Source organism: Pelophylax lessonae (assembly GCF_965119305.1).
Source record: "Pelophylax lessonae genome assembly, chromosome: 2".
NCBI classification, from domain to species: domain Eukaryota; kingdom Metazoa; phylum Chordata; class Amphibia; order Anura; family Ranidae; genus Pelophylax; species Pelophylax lessonae.
Genome location: NC_138769.1, coordinates 66,404,061 through 66,431,548, shown reverse-complemented (window position 1 = coordinate 66,431,548; position 27,488 = coordinate 66,404,061). Strand labels below are relative to the sequence as shown.

The window sequence follows — 27,488 nt, the reverse complement described above, 5'->3', positions numbered from 1 at the left end:
AAAGTGCTGGAGAATACGCCCATGTGCATGAGCCATAACCCTTTGTTAAAGATGTTTCTGTGGTTGTTCTTGGAACATTCAATGGCAAGTTCAACTGAAGCATCAACTGTTGTGAAGGTTACATTTTTATGTCTGTAAAGCAAAGCAGAATATATTATTATTATAAAATAATAATCAAACAATATATTTTCTAGATCCCTTTATAGCATAAAACATCAGTGCATAATTCATATGCATGGCTCAGAGTCATTCATGATTGTTTATTTGAAAGTATTGTTCTCTTGTTTGTATTATGCCGAGCAACTAATAAATTGTACACAGACGGCAAGCTTTCTTTTTTGCATTCCAGAACATTCTGTTTGTTTAGGCAAATGAAAAGTGTGAAGCGGGCACAGAATACAGTGGAGATTGTTTGATCCCTAATTGACTAATCTAGACGTGGTGGAACAGCTCAGAGGAACAAGGTCATTGGCGATCACTTTTTTTCAGGTGGAGGAGAGAGATGAAAGGCAATGCACTTTCTATGTCAGCGCTGTAGATGATAGTCCAAATCAATACAGATATGAGCAGAATAATTACAATTCGCTTGTAACAGTTATTTTCCACTAACGTCAAAATAGCAATATTATTTCCATTTTTCATTGATGGCGGGTTTAAAGAGCGTGTGCGTTTGCCGGGGGGAGGGGGGGAGCTGTAAAAGATCCTATGTATTTTTGGTTGAGTGGAAGGGATCAAACTGTTAGAATTCTCTGTGCTACATTTGCTGAATCAATACAGCTGCTACATTAATTTGTCTTGGCTTTTATTGTTAATAATAAATGTCAAGAAAACACTCACAGAAACAGGAAGGTGTTCACAAAGTCAGGGATTATGGCAGATGCACAATGCCAGGAATTGTTGTTCAATGGATATACATTCATATCATTTAGGAGGAGACAGGGCTGTGTCCTTTTACCACAGTATAATTGACCGGTTTAGCTCCTCCAAATATATATCATGAAAATGCTTTATTTTCTGCTATGGCTCTACCAATTGTTAACATGCAGGCAACACATTGAGTTTTTTTATGATGTCTACATGTTTTTTTTTTCTTTTGCATCTTATGAGTTTGTATTTTTTTTTTCAGTTCAAAGCTGTTCAGTGTTTAACTGGTTGCTGACTGCGCACAGTATATTTACTGCGGCAGTCAGCCCCGGCCAGGCAGAGTTACGTAGATCTACGTCGCTCGCCTGTCACTGGGTTTTGAGCCAATAGCGGGCGAGCGCGCGCCCGCTGAGGCGCGCGCCCGCCTCGGCTCGTTCACGGAGGAGTGCGGGCGTGTGACCGGCGGACCCGATGTCGGCCGGTCACACTACGATCGCCGGTAGAGCGGGAGAAAGGCAGAGCGGCTTATGTAAACAAGCCGCCTGTCATTCTCCCCTGTGTAAAAATGGAGATCAGATGGTTCTACTACGTAGAACCGTTGATCTCTGTTTTTACACTAGTAGCCATTTCCCACTACAGTTAGAATCACGCCCCTAGGACACACTTAACCCCTCCCTGTCCAATACAGTTAACCCCTTCCCTGCCAGTGTCATTTTTACAGTAACAGTGCATATGTATAGCACTGATTACTGCAGTAATGTCACTGGTACCCCCAAAAGTGTCAAAAATGTCAGTCAAGGGTCCGATCTGTCCGCCGCAATGTCGCAGTACCGCAAAAAAATCGCAGATTGCCGCCATTACTCGTTAAAAAAACCCACCAAAAATGACAAAATTTTTCCCTTTGTTAGTAAACGCGATAACTTTTGCGCAAACCAATCAAAATACGCTTTTTGCAATTTTTTTTACCAAACATATGTAGCATAAAACAAATTGGCCGAAAATGTTAAAAAATTTTGATTTTTACATTTTTCTGGGGGGAATTTCATATAAAAAAAAGTGAAAAATATTGTTATTTTTGCAAAATTGACGCTCTTTTTTTGTTTATAGCGCATGATCAAAAAATCGCACAGGTGATCAAATACCACCAAAAGAAAGCTCTGTTTGTGGGAAAAAAAGTATGTGAAATTCGTTTAGGTGCAGCGTCGCACGACTGCGCAATTGTCCGTTAAAGTCACGCAATAAAAAATTGCAAAAAAACCCTGGTCAGGAAGGGGGTAAAATCTTCCGGGGCTTAAGTGGTTAAATCTCATATCTTCTGCTAAGAAACAACATCCACAGTACCTAAATAGAAATTCTAGCTAACAATGTAAATGAGCAAAATGATGCTGTGCTGAACAGTGGGCTAAACATATTAGTAATGTCACAAATGCAGAATTGGGGCTGATAGGAATTAAAGGAAAGGAGACCAGGGCAGAAACATAGCTTTTCCATAGAACAGTAATTCAGGTTATAATTAGATTTTATAGAAAACAGGTCTATACGTGCTCCAGCTTGCATAAATCAAAGCTCGAAGGCTATTGCACTTTGTATGTGATGTTCTCGATGAATTCCTCCCAGAGTGTGTTTAGAAATGTTTTTTTTATTTTCCTGTGTATATGTTTTAGTTTGAATCTTTAGAGAATTCTACTTTCTAGTTTTCAGAAGATTAAAAACAGACCCCAGTTAAACTGTAAATTAAATTTTGAGATAAGGAGTGCACCCTACCTCCTGAGTAATTTAGCTTTTCATCCATGCATTGCTATATTATTCCAGTTCAACCCTTCCCATTTGTCTGTAATATGGTGATCCTGAAATATGGATATGCTTAACCACTTCAAGACTGGGCCTATTTTTGACACTTTTTGTTCACAAGTTGAAATCAGTATTTGTTGCTAGAAAACTACTTAGAACCCCCAAACATTATATATATTTTTTTAGCAAAAAATATTTTTGTCACGCGGTATTTGCGCAGCAGTCTTTCAAACGCCATTTTTTGGAAAAATTACGAAAAATCACATTTCACTGCATTTAAAAAAAAACGAAACAGTAAAGTTAGCCCATTTGTTTTTGTTTATTGTGAAATAGGATGTCAGGCCAAGTAAATAGATACCCAACATGTTAGCGCCGGTTCACACTACCGCGACGCTACTTCCCGGGACGACCTCCGAGATCGCGGTGCGAGCAGCGCGCCGCGACCTCGAAGCGGCCGCCACGGACTTCATAACATTGAAGTCTATGGCGGTCGCATCCTGGTCGCCCCAAAGAAGCTCCGGACCCTTTTTCTAAGTCGGAGCGACTTGTGTCGCTCCTATTAGAACGGGTCCGCAGCTTCCCTATGGGAGGCGACCTGCTGCGACCTTTGAGGCGACCAGGTCGCCTCACAGGTCGCCTTAGTGTGAACGGGGGCTAACAGTTTAAAATTGCGCACACCCGTGGAATGGCGACAAACTACAGTCAATAAAAATGTTCATAGGCAACGCTTTAACATTTTTTTAACTGTTACCAATTTAGAGTTAGAGTATAGCTCTTTTTTTTTTAATTATTGCTCACGCTCTGGCGATCGCTGCGATACCTCACATGTGTGGTTTGAACAGCGATTTAGTTCGCGGTGTGACTTCCATATACGTTTTCTTTCGTGTGCAAGCTCACGGTGATTGGGGGCTGCTACATTTTCTTTTTTTCCTATTTATTTATTTATTTATTTTTTATTTGAACACAGGTTTAAAAAAAATACAAATCTGATCACTTTTATTGCTGTCACAAGCTATGTAAACATCCCTTGTGACAGAAATATGCAGTGACAGGTACTCTTTATGGAGGGATCGGGGTCTAAAAGACCCTAGACCCCTCCACTACACTTCCGTGTATTCAAAACACCAAAAACTGCATTTTTCAATACAGTCACTTTTTGAATCTGCCACCTTTAGCAGCCGAGTAACCCAGATGTGATGTCATGGACGCCGCCTCCAGGTTACGTCATCTGAGACCCGATCAAAGTCGCATCCGACTTAGATTGGGACTCCATCCAGCCAGAGGACACGCCAGCTGGTTGCTCGGGGTCTCCAGGTGGGAGACCGGGACAGCCGCATCAGGATCGGATCGCACAGTGGTTCACACTTGTGCGATCCGATCCTGTGCGTCAGATCGCACTGCAATATGCGATTAAACTGGGGGTGTCGTTAACATTTAATTGACACCCCCTGCGTATCGCATATGGCAGTGTGAACTGCCTCTTGTGCGGAATGCGATGCGGGAACAGCCTGCAAATTTGCAGCCTTCCCGCATTGCACAAGTGTGAACCGGCCCTTAAAGGGCTATTCATTTTAGCTTGTAAGTGGTGGCTGGAGTTTTGCATTAATTAAAAACAGTGTTTTTTTCATTATTATTATTATTATTATTGTTATTAATGAGCCCAGAACTTCTGTTTTAGCTCAGAAGGGCTTGAATGGGAATGATACTTCTTGTGTCCTGTCATGTGAGTGTGGGAGAGAGCTAGCAACACCATTAAATTCACCTCTATCCCAGTCCCTGAAAAATATTATCTCTCATTATAGTATGCAACCAACAGCAGGAATAACAAAACAATTGGGTTGATTTACTGAAACTGGAAAGTGCAAAATCTGGTGCAACGCTGCACAGAAACCAATCATTTTTTTTCAGTCAAAGCTTAAAGTGATTGTAAACAATCACCTTGTAAAACAACCTATTCAGTTTAAAATAGAAATGAAAGGCAAAACATTTTTGAATATATAGAAAATACATTATAAATACATTTTTCCCTTTATTTTTAAGTGATCACATTCCCTGTGCTCTCAGCTGCATTAGAGCTGGGGGAAGAGAAACAGCAGACCACTGAGCTTCCCAGCAAATGGCTGTGCAACAGGTGCGTGTCAGGAGAAGTCTGAGCATTTAGGAGAACACACGGAGTTCCCAGCATAGCTAGAGAACTGACCACAGTGTGTACAAAGAGAACAGGATACTTTTTCATACAAGTACATGGTACAGCAGGCACATATCAGGAATATAAAGTTTTGGGGTAATAACATCTTAACTGGACAAGCTGAAGTTAGAAGCTGTGAAGTTAGAAGCTGATTGGCTACCATGCAAAGGTGCACCATATTTTTCATTCTCCACTTTTAGTAAATCAACCCCAAAGTGTTATTGTATGAATCATTTACCAAGTAAAAACCTTTTACCTAGATATACATATTTATGTGTACATATATAAACAAATATACGTGTCAACTGTATATATAGATAGGATTGCCCAACAAAATTTTTCATCCAGGCATATTCTTTGGCTTTTGAAAGGTTGATTGTAAAGGTTAAAAGTTCATTACTGATTGTTTTATCTGTCACTCTTATAATTCATCTAGAACAAAATGTCAAAACATTTTACAGGCCATCATTCCTCACTAGAAAATGTCATTGTAAGCAGAGAGAGACACATTTTGAAAAAAAAAAATGTCTCTATCTGTGTGAAATATTATACATAGGCATTGATATGAAAGACCAGTTTGAAATGCTCACTTAAAGAGAAGCTCCAGTCTGAGCAAATAAAATGAAAAGTCAGTAGCTATAAATACTATAGTTGCTGACTTTTAATATAAGGACATTTACCTGTTCAGAAATCCAGCAATGTTGGCACCCCAAGCTGATTCATCAATCAGGATCAGAATCGGGTGCAGGCGCCGGCATCCTCACCAAGGGAAACTGGATGCACTTTCTGAATTGTCCCGCTGTCTTTTGGGACCTGTGTGTGTCCCAGAAATTAACAGAGGGAAGGAGGAAGGGCTGGAAATACTCAGAGATCGCTGCAGCGATCTTGTCCGAAAGCGGGAGCAGGTATCTGTCAAAAACAGATACCTGCTCTCCCAAAAAGTACCAAATGTGGTAGTGGAGGGGGGGGGGGGAGAGTGGCAAGAAGCAGAACTGCCCCTTTTGGTGGAGGTTCACTTTAAGTCATTTCTTAAAGCCAAGGATCCCCAGGCTTTAAATTATGTTTAATCCCCTCATAATAAATGTGCTAGTTTCCAGCCAAACCAATGTAACAGTACATATAGCATGTAAAAAATCTTACAATTTTATGTATTTCACTGTGCTTAGGATTCAAAAAACCAACTATAGTGTTATATATTTTAGTGCTGCTACTTAAATAATAAATCTCAAAAATCTTGTGACAGTAATATTAGTGTACAAAGCAATAACCAATTCCATTTTGGAATTAGAATTGATTATTGGTTGGTACACTAATATTAATGTCACAACATTTTTTGGATGTAAAAAATCTTAGGGTTTTTGCAGTGCAAAAAAGATTTATAGGCACACAGTGTCAAAAATTTGTCTTTTCTGATATAAGGCATCAATAGTACCATGTTTGTTGGATGCAGCAAATTTTATGCAACTATACTAGCAGATTGTTCATATTATATACCAAATATTTCACTGATCAGATAAACATATGGAAGCTTCCTACTGTAGCACTACCCCTTAAGGGCTGCTGGATTTTGGGGTCCTCCTTACACACAGAGCCAGGCAAAAGGAAATGAACAAATTGGGTTGGACAGTCTCCTGATCTCAATACCAATAAAGTGAACAAATGGTCACACAACTCTAGTGTGTGTGATAATTATTCTCAAGTTGCTATATCAACACTGTAAACAAAATCACACTCAAGTGAAGATAAAATAAAAGTGCATAAAGTCCAAAGTAATAATCTCAATTGGGTTGTGAAAAAGCCCAAGTGAAATAACCACTGCTCCTATACAGTGCAGTGGAGATAAAGGTGAGAAGCAAAGGTGAAGGTGCATAAAAGTCCGAAACAATATTCCCAGTGGGATGTGGAGAAATCCAGATAAGAAAAATCCACTTTAGCTGTCAGGTGCAGATAATCCCACCACCGTGTTAAGGACTGGCCCCTTACCAGAAAGCAGAATATTCAAGGGCGTATGTAACAACTCCAGAGGTGAAATATGTGCCCGGGGAAGATGTGAATCACTCAAATGGGAGGATAAGCCTCTTACCAGACAATGGGTATTATAGAGCTGGATCTTATATCCTCCTAGATGGTGCCTGTCCTCTCTCCTGGGTGTCCTCACTCTGGGCGATATCTCTCTGGTGCCAATGGTAATGTCCCCGCAAGTATCTGCTATTTCGTGCTACAGCTGCTGTATGTCTTGTCAATTACCTCTCATCAGATGGACACCTGTTGTCTAGCAGCCCAGTCCATTGTTCAGACTTTCACTTCTCTGGGCTGTCTGGAGTTGTTACATACGCCCTTGAATATTCTGCTTTCTGGTAAGGGGCCAGTCCTTAACACGGTGGTGGGATTATCTGCACCTGACAGCTAAAGTGGATTTTTCTTATCTGGATTTCTCCACATCCCACTGGGAATATTGTTTCGGACTTTTATGCACCTTCACCTTTGCTTCTCACCTTTATCTCCACTGCACTGTATAGGAGCAGTGGTTATTTCACTTGGACTTTTTCACAACCCAATTGAGATTATTACTTTGGACTTTATGCACTTTTATTTTATCTTCACTTGAGTGTGATTTTGTTTACAGTGTTGATATAGCAACTTGAGAATAATTATCACACACACTAGAGTTGTGTGACCATTTGTTCACTTTATTGGTATTTTGGTCAACTTCAACTTGGTTGGTCGATACCCATCAGTTTAGCGCACCTGCTTTTTTATACACATATTTATCCCCATTTGGTTCTAAGGTTGCAGCTTTATCTGATTTCACATCCTGCGCACTATTTTACATACACAGTCTCCTGATCTCAGACTGCAGGGCACAAACCAAGGATTTAAGACAAGCAATATGATCACATAGACTAGAAATCTTCATACAGACAGGACAACAACCCAGCAAAAAGTACAATGAAAAACTACTGCCAAGTAGTGTATTGAACTAAACCAGATATTTAAAAATACATATTAAACTCAAAACAGAGATACTAACCAAAGATAGTTGGCTGTCTCCAAACTCCTGCTGTTTTCAAACTACTGCTGGTCAAACTATGTTTTTTTGTCCACTGCACTTCTGTCCTGTTGAAATCCCAAAGAGCTAACTCCACAGCAGTGTATAACTGCTTATATTACACTTACCACTTATTGTGTGTTTTCCTTTTTGCAGTCTTTAGTTCAAACATTTAAACAGGCCTATAGAGCCAGACTTCATTGCAGCATATGTGTCTTTTTTAATGAAAATAGAGATGACAACTGAAAATAGATTTGTTGCATTTGTTGTTAGCTTGAGAGTAACTTTTAAGAAATGAAAATAATCACAGATGTGTCCCATGTTCATGCTCTTTACTTAGATATAGTGATGACTGGTTACCTAATTTGGTCGGCTAGTAGCTTTATGAAATGGACACCATTATTTTCTCTGCCAGGCAAAACATGGCCCAAATAATTGGTTACAAATTCACTATTGGATGAAAAATATGCAGTTGCCCTTCTTAGTCCTGACATCACTGGTAAATAAGGACGTTCTATATTTCCTCAATGGAATACAATCTATTAAGGAGCTACTTCAAGGCCAATTATGCAAAACCTCCTTCAGCTTTGAAAGCTAGATACCTATTAGATCTTGCCATTTAACGAGATGTGTGGAGAACCATTGGCTTCCCCTTTGAGGAGTATTGCACTTTACTTAGATATAGTGATGATTGGTTACCTAATTTGCTCCACTGGTAGCTTTATGAAATGGACACCATTATTTTCTCTGCCAGGCAAAACATGGCCCAAATAATAGCTTACAAATTCACTATTGGGTGAAAAATATGCAGTTGCCCTTCTTAGGCCTGACATCACTGGTAAATAACGACATCCTATATTTCCTCAAAGGAATACAATCTATTAAGGAGCTACTTCAAGGCCAATTATGCATAACCTCCTTAAGCTTTGAAAGCTAGATACCTATTGGATCTTGCCATTTAACGAGATGTGTGGAGAACCGTGGGATTCCCCTTTGAGGAGTACTGCACTTTACTTAGATATGGTGATGATTGGTTACCTAATTTGCTCCACTGGTAGCTTTATGAAATGGACACCGTTATTTTCTATGCCAGGCAAAACATGGCCCAAATAATTGATTCACTATTGGGTAAAAAATATGCAGTTGCCCTTCTAAGTCCTGACATCACTGGTAAATAAGGACATTCTATATTTCCTCAATGGGATACAATCTAATAAGAAGTTACTTCCTTATAAGGCCAATTAGGCATAACCTCCTTCAGCTTTAAAGGCTAGATACCTATTGGATCTTGCCATTTAACCAGATGTGTGGAGAGCCGTGGGCTTCCTCTTTGAGGAGTACTGCTCTTTCTGTCTGGAGAACTGTAGGCTTCCTCTTTGAGGAGCACTGTGCTTTTGACATTCAATATTGAACCCGTAAATGGTTTTGTGGACTGGTTTGGCAGTTTACAAAATTAATCACATTTCCAGCTAATCTCTGCTTCCCAGCTCTTGGTGTTGTGGTCAGAGTTCAATATAAAACACATTCTTTAGACTTGTATACTTGAACTGCTCTTTGCTTGCTGTTGTTATGAGCTGCAGCATGTATGGTTGGCAGTTACAATGAGGTTAAGGTAATTCCTGCAACTTCTGTGTGTCTAGTAAAGATGATCGTGCCGGAAGGTCTTCTAAAATCTTTGTTATAAATGTATCTCAATACCACAGAATGTGTGAGACAGCATATTTGTTTTATCTCTTCAGATGTATAAGTTTGTAATTAGAGAGTATAAAAGCTAAATAAATTGGTGCAAAGCATAACTTGGTCTTTACATGTTCCAAGCAGCGGGGAAGAAAGCTGTTAAACAGCTGGTTTGAGCATTTCACTGTACTTTCAACAAATCATTTCCTTAAGCAAATATGTACCAAATCTGCCCACATTCATGATAAAGTCCAAATCTTGGAACTGCTATTTGTTCAATATTATCTTTTTATTGCTGTGCATATATATTTTTTTTTTTTTTTTTTTACCAAGCAGTAACTTGTATCTTCCTACATCTTTTAATAACTACTGAAAAGGATTATGTGGCACATCTTTTCTCAGACCTTACTAACAGTACCACAATACCACCAACACCACAGATTATTCTCAGTGATATATACATTAACGAAACGTATAAAAACACAGATGAATGCATAACCTTTTGAAATTATATTTAAAAGAGTTCTATCATTGGGTCATGTAAACATAGTCTGGCTTTGTTGTATAGGTTTTTCTGTAGTTTACAGGATGTATAGAGCTTTGACTTTAGTTACAAAAATACTTTATAATCTAAATCATTGGTGATTGACTTTTTTGATATAGGGGGGCTAAAGTGCATACCCTGACATTACCAAAAGCCACAAATAATGTCCAAGGTATGTAATGGAAATGCAATGAAAACGGTTAGAGACTGAACATACTATAGTAGAAGGACATCTTATATTCCTCTCTTCAGGAGCCATTATAAAGGTCAAGAAAAAAAAGATAAAATAAAGAATAGACGGCACAGAAAAAGTAATAACGTGTGAAAAATAAACCAAATAATTTTGTTAGTGGTGTCCATTACAATTAATATTTTCCTTCACTTTTCCTAAATAAGCACTTAGGCGAGGAAAATAATGATGACCACTGACTGCTGCATAGTAAAAATTAAGGGAGTGTATGGGGCCCTTGGGCACCAGGAACCTAAATAGTAAAGAAAGCTTTGCATCCCTGGTTGATGCAGTTTTCCACCTCTCCTGTTTATGAATGAAAAACAGAAATCATACAATTCACAGAGGCTCTATAGGTCTATGTAACATTATTTCACCGTATCAGTGGAGAACCTTTTCCTACCATGCAGGCTACTTTTCTGCTATGCCTAGTCATCTTAAAGGTTAAGCCACAAATGTTATAACAAGTTACTATAATACTTTAATGTTTACAAAACAGGAGTTGAAGATAAAAATTGAATTCCAAGTAACCATGGGTAACACAATATTGGTGGTGCCCACCCTTGTACATTATGGATTCTTCAAAGAAATGTATGCACTGTTCACTTCAGCCATTGACACAAAAGGTTTAGCTGAAAAGATGTTATAGCCTTTCATTGTTGGAGTAGATTTATATGGTGATATTCCAGAGACCATTATAAAGACCTAACAGAGGATACAGCTTTTCTCCCACTCTACCTCCAGTTCTTCTTAAAGTTGTCTCACTAAGGATCTTTCTGATAATGTTCCAATTACCTTTTGATTTTTGCTTTTTTTTGTAGAAATTCCTAGAGACTTATTGTATGTGCACACATTCATTGAACGCATGTTGTAGAAGAGGTTACAACAGGCTGTTGGGGCTGTCTGTTGAATTTGAAAGGTTCTGCAACATTCTGAATCTTTAGCAGGAGCTATATAGCCATTTCCGTTCATGAGAAGTCAATCTATCAATTAACTTCTCATGAACCGGCCTGTTGGGAAATTTTGCTTTAAGCAGCACATGTAACCAATCGGCTGCAGCGCTGATCAGTGTATTCTGACACAGCAGGGAGGATTCCTGCATCCACCTCTAATTTGTGGCTAGGGAAACTGGTTCAGTTTTTTTATTCAGATGCCTGGCTGAGTGAAGAAAACTAAACAATGTTTGGCCAGTCCTGCCAAAATCATTTTGATTAGTCACCGATCAATAATGTGTAATCAGTAAGTTTAATTCTTGTTCTGATTTCTAGTGTTCCAAGCTGTATGGCAAATATTCATTTAGATTTTAATGGAGATACTTATTTTTGGAACCAAGGATACTGTCAACTTCACAGCTAGGGTCCCAGTTACATTTTAAGATGCTGCCATCCTTAGTAAAGCTTGTTTATAGGTATCTTTTCTGAGTGACAAAAAAAAAAAAAACATTCAGAACAATTTCTTGATATTTTTCTTGCACATTATCACAGCAGTTTTTAATAACCAATCTAGAACATGTCAAATAAGTTGGATCTGTAGAATTTTTGATTTGTGTGACTTCCTGCAGCCCAGCTCCTTCCAGAAGAATTTAATGTGTTCGCTGCAAGCTGTTCACAGGAGCACCTTAGATTTAAAACTTAGAGCCTATGATGCATTAAACGTGGGGAAAAAGGAAACGTGAACAAGGGTTAACAGTAGCATGCTCTAAAAATGATCTTTCGTTCCAAATGGAATTACACCTGGTGATCTGTAATGGATTGCATTTCATGCTGACACTTTCATTCTTCTGCTGTACTGCTTTTGAGCATCTTCTTTTGTAAGCTGTTTCACTCAAAAAGATAAACAGACAAAAGCACGGCAAGACAGAATGGAACTGAAAGGCAGCCATGTGGAGAGACATGCTGCCTAGTAACAACCTCGCCCCATGGCGGCCATATTCATTCAGGGATAGGAGCTTGCAGGCAGTTATCTGCCTGCACTCAGATTGCATGAGTGGGAAGAACGGTAAAATACTGGGGTCAGATGGAAGACTAAATTACTTATTTAAACAATTGGATTCAGAGGATGACTTGCTTCAATCTTGGGGACTCAAAGCATACACTTTAACTTTGTTTACAGCTCTGAGATATTTTATATTAATCAGAAAGTGGATCCAAGGTTTGAATACAGGTGTAGAAAAAAATGTAATTTATTATAGTTTTAAAAAAAAATATATGACTCCTTGAAAGATACTTAAAAATAGTTTCCCCAAGATAAACTGGATGTCACGTAGAAGTGCTTCTGAAGGAACAATATCGCTTGTTGAACATAACAACTAAACAGACCACTATTCATGTGCAGTACAACCCGGGAGATTTAAATTGGAGGTGTTATTGGTTGTCATGGTCAGAAAAAACATTTCTTAATTCAGAAACTGAGCCTTTGTAGGCTAAACCATTTTCCAGACAAACCAACCCTCATTTACTTCAAGAAAATCTTGAAATGGAAGATAAACAATTCTATTTAGTCTGGTTTTCTGTCCACAGCAAAAGCAGATGGTCAGATTTGGCTAACCATTTCATGTGATATGTACATATGTACCCATTTACCTATGCCCTACGTGGTATGTTATTAAAGTTAATGTTAATTTGCATACATTAAGCAAGGTGCAGATAATGAGCAATTCATATTCAACATTTCTCAGTGACACAAATCTGTACCATCATGGGCTTTTTACTGGCTCTAAAGTATTTTCATTGCAGCATCCAATGTAAAAAATGCATTGTGATGTTTGCATTGTGATGTATGAACTATGTTTAGCTCTAAAGTATCTTGCTAGATTTTACTTACTTCCTCCTATTCTATAAAATTTTCCCTTTCCAACCTAAATGGAATGAACAAAATGCAGGTCTCCTCTCAACATATTATGCTATCTGCTTATGCTGAAAGTTCTGCTTTCCCTGACAATGTCGGGGCATGTTCCTAACGAGATGGCGGATGGTGCCTGTGGGTATTTCCTCCCAGATCTGGACCAGGATATCACTGAGCTCCTGAACAGACTGAGGTGCAACCTGGCGGCGTCGGATGGACTGAAACATAATGTCCCAGAGGTGTTCTATTGGATTTAGGCCAGGCAAATGTAGGGGCCATTCAATGGTATTGATTCCTTCATCTTCCGGGAACTGGTTGAATACTCTTGCAACATGAGGCCAGGCATTGTTGTGCACCAAGGATTTCATCCGATACCTAATGGCAGTCAGGGTGCCATTGTCTAGCCTGTGGAGGTCTGTGTGTCCCTCCATAAATATGCTTCCCCAGACCATCACTGACCCACCACCAAATTGGTCATGCTGAACGATGTTACAGGTAGCATAACATTCCCGATGGCTTCTCCAGATCTTTCATGTCTGTCACATGTACTCAGGATGAACCTGCTCTCATCTGTGAAAAACACAGGGCACCAGTGGTGGACCTGCCAATTCTGGTGTTTAATGGCAAATGCCAATCAAGCTCCACGGTGCCGGGCAGTGAGCACAGGGCCCACTAGAGGACGTTGGGCCCTCAGGCCACCTTCATGAATCTTTTTCTGATTGTTTGATCAGAAACATTAACACCAGTGGCCTGCCAGAAGTCATTTTGTAAGGCTCTGGCAGTCCTCATCCTGTTCCTCCTTGCACAAATCAGCAGATACCGGTCTTGCTGATGGGTTAAGGACCTTCTATGGTCCTGTCCAGATCTTCTAGAGTAACTACCTGTCTCCTGGAATCTCCTCCATGCTCTTGAGACTGTACTGGGAGACACAGCAAACCTTCTGGCAAATTCACGTATTAATGTGTCATCCTGGAGGAGTTGGACTGCCTGTGCAACCTCTATCGGGTCCAGGTATCACCTCATGCTACCAGTAGTGACACTGACCCTAGCCAAATGCAAAACTAGTGAAAAACAGTCAGAAAAGATGAGTAGGGAAAAAAATGTCAGTGGCCTTCACCCATACCACCATTCCTGTTTTGGAGGTCGTTTCATTGTTGCCCATCTAGTACACCTGTTGTAAACTTCATTAACATCAAAGCAGCTAAAACTAATTAGCAACCCCCTCTGCTACTTAACTAACCAGATCAATGTCCCAGGAGTTCAATTGACTTGATGCTATACTCTGATTAAAAAGTGTTCCTATAATTTTTTTGATCAGTGTATATATATATATATTTGTGTGTGTGTAACAGTTGGACACATTCTGGTGAAAAAGGCTTACAATTTAAGGCTTGCTTTAGACATTATAGAGTCTGGAGCCACTATCAGGACAGCACTCTTTAGATCTTCTAAGTTCTACAGGGCACTTTCAAAAACTAGGGTTGATTTTGCTGAATGTTTTGGTTTATTTCACCAGGGAAGAGAAGTAGGAGGGGGCAAGCTTATTTTAGTGAAAACTAGGTTTCCTACCCTTACTGTTTAATGTCTTCTGTATCATCAATGACAGCCATGCCCGTGTTAAAAACACTATGATAACACTATGACCTTTTTTAGATAAAGTCGTTCTAAAAGTATAAGGTTTTTTTTTTACCTTAATGCATTCTACACATTAAGGAAAAAAAACTCCTGCGAGCAGCTCCCCCTTATACTCCAATAAGCTCAATTCAGTGATGTGCATGAGGGCAGTAGCTCTCCCAGCTCTCTCTCTTCATTGGACAGAGAAGCAACAGCAGAAGACATTGGGGGGGGGGTGGGCTGAACCACACTTTGTGTGTCAATGGATACACAGAGCTGGCTCAGGAGCAAGCATGTACAAGTGCACCCATAGAAGATCGCTTTCTATGCGCACACTCAGCAAGGAGGAGGAGCCAGGAGTGGTGGCAGGGGAGACCCGAGAAGAGGAGGACCAGGGCTGTTCTGTGCATATTCATTGCATAGAGCAGGTAAGTATAATCTGTTTGTTATTTTTTTACAAATATGTTTAGAATCACTTTAACAAAACCTGATTATGGGTTTAAAATTTTCCAAATTCTTCTTATTTTTGTATTGTAAATAATCATGAAATTTGGCAAAACAATCTAAGCTAAATATTTACAGTGAAAGGAGCTGTCACGAAATATGAAGGCAGCCATCATAAATTGCCTCTGTTAATGTCAGATTAATGGCCCTATCACCGTTTTAAATAAATTTCACATGTTTTATGCCACAAAAGAGATGTCTAAGCATAAGCTCTGATTTTAGAGTGGTCAGTAAGAGTCAGACTAGTTACACTGCAGACACTCTGGCACAATTACCGTAAACAAGAAGCACATTTTAATAGGTAGCCAAGCACCAGACGTCTTATAGAGAATGCAGTGAAAAATATAAAAAACAGATTAGTAAGGACACAAAAGCATGATGGCCAAAAACATGATTAAGGATAAGTGCACTTCATTCATATTTGTTTTTAAAATGACTTGAGTTCCAAGGTGAGTTTGGAAACCACATGACATAAATGCATCCATAAACATATTTCAGTGTACTGCCTTGGGAGATTTTGTTTTGCATACAATCATGCAGATAAAAAATAAGTCATACTGTAGCTTGTTTCATGTATTTTCTTGTTTTTTTTTTTTTTTTTTTTACTTTTAAATATGTATATTCTATCTAATGAACATTTTAAATAATTACACCAATTAACATCATCATAAGACTAAATAATTATTCACTTAGGCTCCGTTCACATCTAGGCGTTTTGGGGCGTTTTTGGGGCGTTTTTCTGCTCTAAGATCAGCTCTCAAAACGCCCAACAAGACAAATCCTATTCATTTCAATGGCCCCTGTTCACATCTGAGCGTTTTGACGCTGTATACAAAACGCCCAACGCTCAAAAAAGTACATGAGCTTCTTTTTGGGCAGATTACAGGCGTTTTCCATTGATCTCTATTCAATCTAAAAACGCCTGCACAAAAATCGCGGTAAAAATCGCGGTAAAATCGCGGTAAAAAACGCCGCAAAAATCGCTGTAAAATCGCGGTAAAAAACGTGCGAAAAACGCTACGCTCAGGTGTGAATGTAGCCTTAGACATTTTATCCAAAAGAACTGTGGATTATTAAACGAAACAAGACCCAACCAAATTGCCATATTCCACTCTTGAATACATTCCTATTCTACCCCAGTCTGTGAAGTGTGTAATTATTGGCCCTCTCTATCCGAAAATAAAAGCACAGGGATACTGTTATTTGGTATTTTTAAGGGTTTTCGATCAGATCAAGCCAAAATGGCTCAGCCTTAGTTGGACATTATATGGATTACTTAAAGTTTCACTGTCTATTTAATTACTGCCAACTTTGATAGGATTGCTGACTGGACACTTGGTGGTACATGTGGTAGGCTGGGCACATCATTGGGATTGTTGGTATATGTGACTAGTTTTTCTTCTATAAAGGCATCTGAAATCAGTGGATCAGTAGGCCCCAAGCCTAGAGTGGTAACATTTTTCTTTAAATTGTGAACCCACCAATCTATAAATGAGGCACACTGACCATCAATGTAAGGGGGGACACACTGCCATCTTATTTAGGGGGTACAATTACCGCCAATATGCGGGGGCATACTGACTACCACTGTAAAAGGTACTACTGTGATCACTAAACACATATGTTTTGGGGGCACACACATTACTAACCACACATTTTATGGGACTCTCACCACTGACCACCGACATACTGTAAGGGGTAAAGTTACTATAGTTAATTTCATCACATTATAAGTCTGTATAATCCACCAGCAACCATTACAAATATCCAACTTTTGAGTAATAGTGAGCAAACTGCACTTTTTATGTGAGAAAGTGCTAGTGATCCACAATCCAAGCAGTCCCCTGTGAATTAGGTTACTCATCAGATTTGTCTGCCTCTTGTATAAGGATGGTCAAACAGCACTAATTTTATGATTCCCCAGAACAGGTTTTCTGATCAGGCAATGCAGGTAAACGGAGCACTGTAGTGTGAATAGGACACATAAACAACTATTTTTTTTTATGTGTCTATCTGTTTATCTGCATTTTACAAGTGTACTAAAATGCAGATCAATGCACTAGAGTGATCCACCCTTAAATCCTGGTATGCAGCCACCCTTGCATGTGTGGTGATGTCACAGCGATTTGCCTTACCCAATGCATTTCATTATCAAGGACTGTCCTGTCTGAGTTTATATATACACCTCTCTATCAAACTTCATACCATTGTCAATCACATTGCCAATCTTTCTGGCCTTACCTGATAAGTTGTATTACTTTTAAATCCAAATCATAATACATAAATAAAGAAAACATATACAGAACCACTACGTATTCAATTCAAATAGTATATATGTAATAATATAACACTTATACAGTATGCAATGTGAGTACCACTGTGTCAAAAATAGAGGAGGAATTCATTTTACCCCTCCACTGAGTCCTTCTACCACTTGCTGGCATGAAAGGATCCAAAATAAGCAGTCCCTGCACACACACTCCAGGTTATATAGAAAGTGCCTATTCCAAAAGGAAGAGATACGTCAAAGTGAAGTCTTTGAGAAAGCGGCTTCATGCTATTAAACAGTTTTCATACCATGCCTTTTAATGCCCCATGTCCTTACCTGTTCCCTTTTGATGTAACAAACTTCTTTCTCCTGTACCTGATTTAGCATATATTTTTCTATTTGAATTTGTATTATATTAATATTTTTATCATCGTCATTACTATTATGGGTATGCTGTATTGTTCAATAAGTTAATTCTACCAAAATAGCATTTGTATTTTTAGAGCGTATGTAATCCCTTATAGTAAACATCTCTTATTTACTTCCTTTTGGTCTGTTAAATGTTGCAGAATAAAGCATTTTGTTGTATTTGTTTGATAAGTGCAAAAAAAAAAAAAAGAAAAACTTTGATACTGTCAGAAATTCCCAGCTGTACTTTATCCTATGCATACTTCCTGTATTATCTCAAGTCTAACCAGCCCTATCTTGGACTACAAAACAACGCTCTAAAGCAAAAGATGACTGGGATGGGCTGACACCATTTCTTGTGATTTCAGTCCAGAAAAGGTACTGTTGGGAGCTTATAACAGGAAATTAGAAGCTGAGTGCATTTCTGCAAGAGATATTTTTCAGGAGTTGTATTGTGTTTAATGAGATAAACCACAGGGGAATGTTTATTTATTATATAGATGCCCTGCATATGCTTTTTGTTCTTGCCAGGGATAACACTTTAAAATGGTTAAATGTTGATCATTAAGCAAATTGAATGACTTAATAGACAATTTTTTGTTGCTCCAACCTCAAAATTGTCAGCAATAGATAAACTTTCCATCTACGGCATCAGTAAGTTTCTATGACTCAAAAGGAATACAAGGAGATTATATGGTTTTTGCTTTCTATTGGCTTGTTACTTCCGGTGAATGGCTACAAAGTACTCTACATAAAAAAAAAGCCACTTGCTTAGTTGTCAATGATATATACCTTAGGAAGGCTCTGCAGGTGAAATATTCATTTTTAACATATAATTTCCATCTTCTTAGCATGTTATTATTTTCTTGTTTGTCTCCCACATCTACCCAGCATGCTTTTTTATCCACACCTGATCTCCACTGTACAACCCATTGTAAATGGCACAAAGAAAGCTTGGTTCTTGTCAATTAAATCCACTCTCCATGAAAAAAAAATTGTATTTTGTGCAATAACCAGTAATTTAAATCTGTACCAAGGATTTTTTTTACACTTTGGTAATTATACTCCTCTGTTGTTAAGTATGAAAAAAGTGAGAGTGATTTAATATAAAAAAAATTACCAAGTGTCTGAGTCACTTTGCTTTAAGCATGTTTTTGTTAACATTATGTCTACATTACCCGAGTTAACCATTGTTATGCTTTTTTTTTGTTTTTGTTTTTTTGGGTTTTTTTTTTTTTTGTATGATATAATTTTGTCTTTATGTTTCATGTCTCTTTTTATGTTTTCCCATTGACCAGATGCCCCTACCACTTTAATTCCAACCACAATCATCCCCCTTTCCACCACTGCAACAGTCACAACCTCTGTTTCCATACCAACCCGTTCAGCCACATCCGCTTCCAGCATCAAAGGTATGTCTGTTCTACTGTATGCCTTGTGTAACAGATTGATGACTTGATGTAATTAGCTATGACATTTACATTTATATTGTGTTAAAGTGTTAATAACAAGGGTTGTGGTGTTTTGTGCTTTTTTTTAATGATTTGAACAAAGTAAAAGGAACATGGTAACATACCAACAATTTGAAAATAATTACACTTTGTTGTTGATTTTGTGTAGGCTTAGTTACTCATGACTTGGAGCAAATGGTTCACAGCAATCCAACGATTAAAGAAATGTGGGTATTTTTTTTTTTTTTTTAATATATATAACATTATAAAATTCTTTGGATCTTTTCAAACTTTTTTGGATCCTTAATGCTCTATATAGGGGCACCCTAAATTAATTAAAAAAAAATAAAATAAAATGAAGAAACAGAATTGACTGTTTCAGCAGAACTATGGCGAAATATATATAAAAAAAAACAAAAAAACATTGTTTAGTGCAGTTATGTGTCCTTTAAACAGTGCTAGTATGATTACTCAATGATTGAACCTAATAATGTAATGAGGGGAAGAAGTATTGATTAGACTCAGGAAGCAGCAGAGCTGTCTTTCTAAACAGTGATACCACCTTTCGCGGTGGCAGATAACAACCATGGCAGTTGGGATGGCAGCCCAGGTCTCAACTTCCTAGGGAAGAAGATCCATGCTTTTCTTCTGAGCATACTTCCCACTTTGTTGCACAATGCTTTCCAAGTTATTATTGGTTGGATGCCCACTCCTCATTCTGTTGTTCCATTGGGGAAAATAATTATGCATTTTCTGACTCCAATCTTATCTGTGTATATATGAAGGTATAATACTCAATTTTTATCTACATGCTTGGTGTAATACCCAGTATCTGTTTTTATTGTTTGGATATTGCACAGTACTGATTTTCTTGCTCTGCATGCTGGGAGTAATTCTTAGTATTTGCTCTAAATCTACTTGTATAAACACTGCACAGTATTATTTTCCCTGGTCTGTATGCTGGGTGTAATTATCAATATCTGTTTTTATAATGTATACACTACATGGATGATTCATAATAGCACTTCTCTTAAATTGGATATATGAATGTGCACGGTAAAACTTCTCTTTATCTGCATGCTGGGGTAGCCTTTAAACTTATGTACCCTTTCTTACATTTCACATTCTTTGTTACTATTTTTATTAATGGTAGCATTGAACTGTTGCTAGATTTTTTGCTCCTGCAAAACAAGATAAAGAAAAATTAAAGTGTTCGTTACCTTAAAAAAAAAAAAAATGGATCCTGTTCCCTTAAGGATCGGGCTTATTTCTGACACTTAATGTTTACAAGTTAAAATCATTTTTTTTTCTAGAAAACTACTTAGAGCCCCCAAACATTATATATATATTTTCTTTTAGCAGAGACCCTAGAGAATAAAATGGAGATCGTTGCAATATTTTTTATCACACCGTATTTGCGCAGCGGTATTCCAAACGCAATTTTTTTGGGAAAAATTCACTTTTTTAAATTAAAATATAAGAAAACACCGAGTAAATAGATACCCAACATGTCATGCTTCAAAATTGCACACGCTCGTGGAATGGCGACAAACATTAGTACTTAAAAATCCCCATAGGCGATGATTTAAAAATTTCTACAGATTACCAGCTTAGAGTTACAGAGGAGGTCCAGGGCTCAAATTATTGCTCTTACTCTAACGATCGTGGCGATACCTCACATATGTGGTTTGAACACCGTTTACATATGTGGGGCGGAACTTGCGTATGTGTTCGTTTCTGCGCACGAGCTAACGGGGAAAGAGCCCTTACATTTTTTTTCCTATTTATTTTATCTATTATTTTTTATTTCTACACAGTTTTTTTTTTTTTTAATCATTTTTATTTATATTACAAGGAATGTAAACATCCCTTGTAATAGAAATAAGCATGACAGGACCTCTTTATTGTGACATCTGGGGTCAAAAAGACCTCAGACCTCAAATCTACACTAAAAAAGAGTCATTTTTTTCATAATGAAAAAAAACTTGGCTCTTTAAATTGGTTGCTAGGAGACGACGTTTGATGTCGCTCCAGTCCTTCAAAACCATAGAGTCGAGTGGGGGCCATCTTGCCCTCACTCGACTTCCTGTCTGTGAGGAGCGCGGACCGGATCATTTTCCTCGCTGCTGGTGGCTCCGGTAAGCAGGGAAAATGACCGGGAAGTGGCGGGAGGGGGGACCTCTTCCACCGCACCGTAAGGGTGATCCCTTGGCGAATCCACCGCTGAGACCACCCTTGTGTGAAAGAGGACTGCCTGCCATTTAAAAAAATACCAGGGTTGTGGCAGCTATCTGCTGCCATAACACCGGTATTTCATGTCAAAATACAGATGTAAATCGAAGGCGGCGGTCAAGTATATGGTGAAAGCATGTTACACAGCACAGTGCTTGTGCTGTGTAATTTGGCCCCCCATATCACCTGAAATACCTGGCTGATCCAGCCTGGTTCTGCCCTCCCCCCTGTAAACTGACCACAGTTTATCAGGGCTGCTGAGTCCTGACACCGTGGTCAGTTTACGTGCCTTCATCATCCGCAGCTCTCCTCTCTGCTCTCCTATGTCCTCCTCTGTCCTTCTCCACCCTCCCCTCCCTGCCTGTCAGCTCCATTCACTCCACAATCCCCCCCTCCCACTGCTTTCATATCTATAGTATAAGCATGCCATCCCCTCTGTTATATAACGCGCAACGTGTCCCTGTGCTGTAATAAAAAATTGCAGATTATACTTTATCTCAGAGCATCTCCCAGCGCTCACATGACTCCTCATCTCTCTCTCCTCTCTTTCTCCCCGGCGTCAGTGGCAAGCTCAGCCCCACCCACTTTAGCTGTCAGCCGGGCAGGGGAGAGAGCCCAGGAATCACGTAAACGCCGGGAGACACTCTGATACAAGGTATAATCTGCATTTTTTTTATACAGCACAGGCACAGGGACACATAGCATTATATAACAGAGGGGATGGCATGCTTATACAATAGTGAGTTAACAACCTCTTTAAGGTCCCTTTCCCACCATTGTGTTGCATTAAAGTGATTGTAAACCCACATCAAACCCACTCTTCCACTTAAAGTGATTAGTGTTGAGCGAACACGGACTGTATTATTCGTGTTCGTACCGAATAATTGGATTTTTTGTACCCGAACACGGACACGGACACTTTACTGTATGTTCGGGTAAAAATCCGTGTTCGGTCGTTTTATTTCCGGGTTTTGCATGCTTTGGCGCCAATCAACAATCGTTTAACTGGTGTGCCTTAAGCCATCCCAGCCATGCCTGCAAATGTCTTAGTAGCTGTGATTGGCCGTCTGAAGCATGTGACCAAGTCTTTATAAGTTCGAGGCAGCCGCAGCGGCGTCATTATGCTGCTTATATCAGGGACAGAGCACACATCAACGTGCTGGCTGCTGATTAGGGAAAGATAGGCAGGAAAAAACCATTTGTGTCCGGATAGAATTGAGGGACAGGTCGGAGTGTTTAGGCAGGGCGAGTTGTAGGCATTTTAGGGATAGAGTCTGCTGAATTATAGGGTCAGTGTCTTCTACAAACTACAATCGATATTGCTGTGTGGGGGGTGGGGTGAATCTGCACTCAATCCTGATCTACTATCTCTTCTCAATCCTGTTAGGGACAGAGTCTGCTGAATTTTAGGGAAACTGTGTTCTACAAACTACAATCGATATTGCTGTGTGGTGTGGGATTGGAGATAGGCAGGTGTCAGTGATCCACATCCATTTTTCTGTGTGTGAGCTGCAGTGAACACAATCTTTTTGGGCTGCAGTGAACACAATCTTTTTGGGCTGCAGTGAACACAATCTTTTTGGGCTGCAGTGAACACAATCTTTTTGGGCTGCAGTGAACACAATCTTTTTGGGGTGCAGTGAACAAAATCTTTTTGGGGTGCAGTGAACACAATCCTTTTTGGTGTGCAGTGAACACAATCTTTGTGGGGTGCAGTGAACAAAATCCTTTGTGGGGTGCAGTGAACACAATCTTTTTGGGGTGGAGTGAACAAAATCCTTTTTGGGGTGCAGTGAACAACATCCTTTTTGGGGTGCAGTGAACACAATCTTTTTGGGGTGCAGTGAACAAAATCCTTTGTGGGGTGCAGTGAACACAATCTTTTTGGGGTGCAGTGAACACAATCTTTTTGGGGTGGAGTGAACAACATCCTTTTTGGGGTGCAGTGAACAAAATCCTTTTTGGGGTGCAGTGAACAAAATCATTTTTGGGGTGCAGTGAACACAATCTTTGTGGGGTGCAGTGAACACAATCTTTTTGGGGTGGAGTGAACAACATCCTTTTTGGGGTGCAGTGAACAACATCCTTTTTGGGGTGCAGTGAACACAATCTTTTTGGGGTGCAGTGAACACAATCTTTGTGGGGTACAGTGAACAGAATCTTTGTGGGGTGCAGTGAACACAATCTTTGGGGGGTACAGTGAACACAATCTTTTTGGGGTGCAGTGAACACAATCTTTGTGGGGTGCAGTGAACACAATCTTTTTGGGGTGGAGTGAACAAAATCATTTTTGGGGTGCAGTGAACAACATCCTTTTTGGGGTGCAGTGATCAAAATCCTTTTTGGGGTGCAGTGAACACAATCTTTTTGGGGTGCAGTGAACAAAATCCTTTGTGGGGTGCAGTGAACAGAATCTTTGTGGGGTGCAGTGAACACAATCTTTGGGGGGGTACAGTGAACACAATCTTTTTGGGGTGCAGTGAACACAATCTTTGTGGGGTACAGTGAACAGAATCTTTGTGGGGTGCAGTGAACACAATCTTTGGGGGGTACAGTGAACACAATCTTTTTGGGGTGCAGTGAACACAATCTTTGGGGGGTACAGTGAACACAATCTTTTTGGGGTGCAGTGAACACAATCTTTGTGGGGTGCAGTGAACACAATCTTTGGGGGGGTACAGTGAACACAATCTTTTTGGGGTGCAGTGAACAACATCCTTTTAGGGTGCAGTGAACACAATCTTTGTGGGGTGCAGTGAACAACATCCTTTTAGGGTGCAGTGAACACAATCTTTGTGGGGTACAGTGAACAGAATCTTTGTGGGGTGCAGTGAACACAATCTTTGGGGGGTACAGTGAACACAATCTTTGTGAGGTGCAGTGAACACAATCTTTGTGGGGTGCAGTGAACACAATCATTGTGGGGTGCAGTGAACTCAATCTTTGTGGGGTACAGTGAACACAATCTCATACTTCTGAAGATTTGAGGGTGCTGCCTGTTCCATACTCCCCCTACTCCTCATCTAGCCTTTTAGGGGTACAAACAATAGTAATTGGGGCCTAGTGTGGTTGTGTACGTGTGATATACATACACTTTTTTTGGATCATATTTTCTATTCCGCTATTTAATCAAAAACCTTTGGGGATCAGTTAAATTGGGGGATAGTCTGTGTTGGTACGTGTGAGAGAGATCCACCTTTCCAAGTTGTTGGGGTTCATCTCATACTTCTGAAGGTTTGAGGGTGCTGCCTGTTCCATACTCCCCCTACTCCTAGCCTTTTAGGGGTACAAACAATAGTAATTGGGGCCTAGTGTGGTTGTGTACGTGTGATATACATACACTTTTTTGGGTCATATTTTCTATTCCGCTATTTAATCAAAAACCTTTGGGGATCAGTTAAATTGGGGGATAGTCTGTGTTGGTACGTGTGAGAGAGATCCACCTTTCCAAGTTGTTGGGGTTCATCTCATACTTCTGAAGGTTTGAGGGTGCTGCCTGTTCCATACTCCCCCTACTCCTCATCTAGCCTTTTAGGGGTACAAACAATAGTAATTGGGGCCCAGTGTGGTTGTGTACGTGTGATATACATACACTTTTTTTGGATCATATTTTCTATTCCGCTATTTAATCAAAAACCTTTGGGGATCAGTTAAATTGGGGGATAGTCTGTGTTGGTACGTGTGAGAGAGATCCACCTTTCCAAGTTGTTGGGGTTCATCTCATACTTCTGAAGGTTTGAGGGTGCTGCCTGTTCCATACCCCCCCTACTCCTCATCTAGCCTTTTAGGGGTACAAACAATAGTAATTGGGGCCTAGTGTGGTTGTGTACGTGTGATATACATACACTTTTTTTGGATCATATTTTCTATTCCGCTATTTAATCAAAAACCTTTGGGGATCAGTTAAATTGGGGGATAGTCTGTGTTGGTACGTGTGAGAGAGATCCACCTTTCCAAGTTGTTGGGGTTCATCTCATACTTCTGAAGGTTTGAGGGTGCTGCCTGTTCCATACTCCCCCTACTCCTCATCTAGCCTTTTAGGGGTACAAACAATAGTAATTGGGGCCCAGTGTGGTTGTGTACGTGTGATATACATACACTTTTTTTGGATCATATTTTCTATTCCGCTATTTAATTTAACTGGGCCTCCATGCGAGACCTGTGTGCCTTGTTGCGCTGTTTTGAGTACTCCACCAACATGGCCAGTGGCAATGACGCCGTTCTCAGCTTAACTATCCCACTTCTATGCCTCCTTGAAAAAACAATTCGGGCGATGATGGAAGAGGATGTGGCACAGGATGAGGAGGAGGAGGAGGATGAAGAGGTAACATTTCCAAGGCTTTCAGGGCAGTCATTCGCAAGGGGCTCCGAGGGTGGGTTCCTGCACACGCAAACGCCAGGGACGCAATTGTCCAGCAGGGGCACAGTTCTGGAGGATGAGGAGGATGAGGAGGAGGAGGAGCTGGAGGAGGAGATGGAACCATGTTCACAGCAGGGTGGCACCCAGGCCAGCTCATGGCCATCACTGGTGCGTGGCTGGGGGGATACAGAGGACACGGACGATACACCTCCCACAGAGGACAGCCTTTCGTTGCCTCTGGGCAGCCTGGCACACATGAGCGATTACATGCTGCAGTGTCTCCACAACGACCGCCGAGTTGCCCACATTCTAACTTGTGCTGATTACTGGGTGGCCACGCTGCTGGATCCCCGTTACAAGGACAACGTACCGTCCTTAATTCACTCACTGGAGCGCGATCGCAAGATGCGCGAGTACAAGCGCACGCTGGTAGACGCCATGCTGCTGGCATTCCCATCTGACAGCGGGGCCACAGTGGAAGCACAAGGCAGAGGAGGAGGAGGAGGTCGCCAACGCAACCAGGGCACCGCCAGCACCTCAGAAGGCAGGGTTAGCATGGCCGAAATGTGGAAAAGCTTTGTCAGCACGCCACAACAAACAGCAGCACCAGCAGCTCAGATGGAACGTCTTAGCAGGAGGCAGCATTTTACCAACATGGTGGAGCAGTATGTGTGCACACGCCTACATGTAGTGAATGACGGGTCTGCCCCCTTCAACTTCTGGGTCTCCAAATTGGGCACATGGCCTGAGCTTGCCCTTTACGCCTTGGAGGTGCTGGCGTGCCCTGCAGCCAGTGTATTATCTGAACGGGTATTTAGCACGGCTGGGGGCGTTATAACAGACAAGCGCAGCCGCCTGTCCAGAGACAATGTGGACAAGCTCACGTTCATTAAAATGAACCAGGCATGGATCCCACGGGACTTTTCCGTACCTTATGCAGAATAGCAATGGATACCGACCTTACCCACCCATTGTTCCATTTTTGCTCTTTCTCACTCTTTTGGGGTGTACCCTCATTTAAAATTTTTGAAAAGAAGCAGTGTTGGCTACCTCGTCCTCCTCCTCAGGGCCAGATTAATGTAGGGGCTATTGGAGCTGCAGCTCCAGGCCCCTACCTTTTATATAGGCCCCGGGTTGGCCATATTCACTGTTACCGCTCTTCTGTCACTTGTAAACACAGAAGTCTGGCTTCTATGCTCGCTTCCCCAGGCAGCACCCTCAGAACCTCCCCACACAGCGTGAAGGCCGGACAAGGAGGGACAGTTGGCGATGCATGGATGTGTTTATGGGCTTCAGAGACAGCATCCCATGTTGAATTAGGCATGCATGGCTGCACCCTTCCTCCTCTGGGTGCATGGCAAGGCACGGCCCTTAAGGCCCTTCAAAATCCTCAGCACCAAGCCCATGATGCTGTTAATCCGGCCCTGGTCCTCCTCCACCGCCGCTTCCACCTACACCGCCCAT

The 27,488-nt window shown here is 40.4% G+C and overlaps 1 protein-coding gene across 2 annotated transcripts in view; it reads left to right on the top strand.

Moving 5' to 3' along the window:
- CADM2 (cell adhesion molecule 2) overlaps positions 1-27,488 on the top strand; it is a gene marked incomplete at its 5' end in the record, with an annotated part of 586,202 nt that overhangs the window by 428,579 nt on the left and 130,135 nt on the right. The window contains one exon of one of the 2 annotated variants that reach the window (XM_082245593.1): positions 19,280-19,393. The exons of the other annotated variant lie outside the window; for it this stretch is intronic. Coding sequence (XP_082101719.1) covers positions 19,280-19,393 — 114 coding nt within the window. The remainder of the gene's footprint in view (positions 1-19,279; positions 19,394-27,488) is intronic. 2 annotated transcript variants of the gene reach the window in all.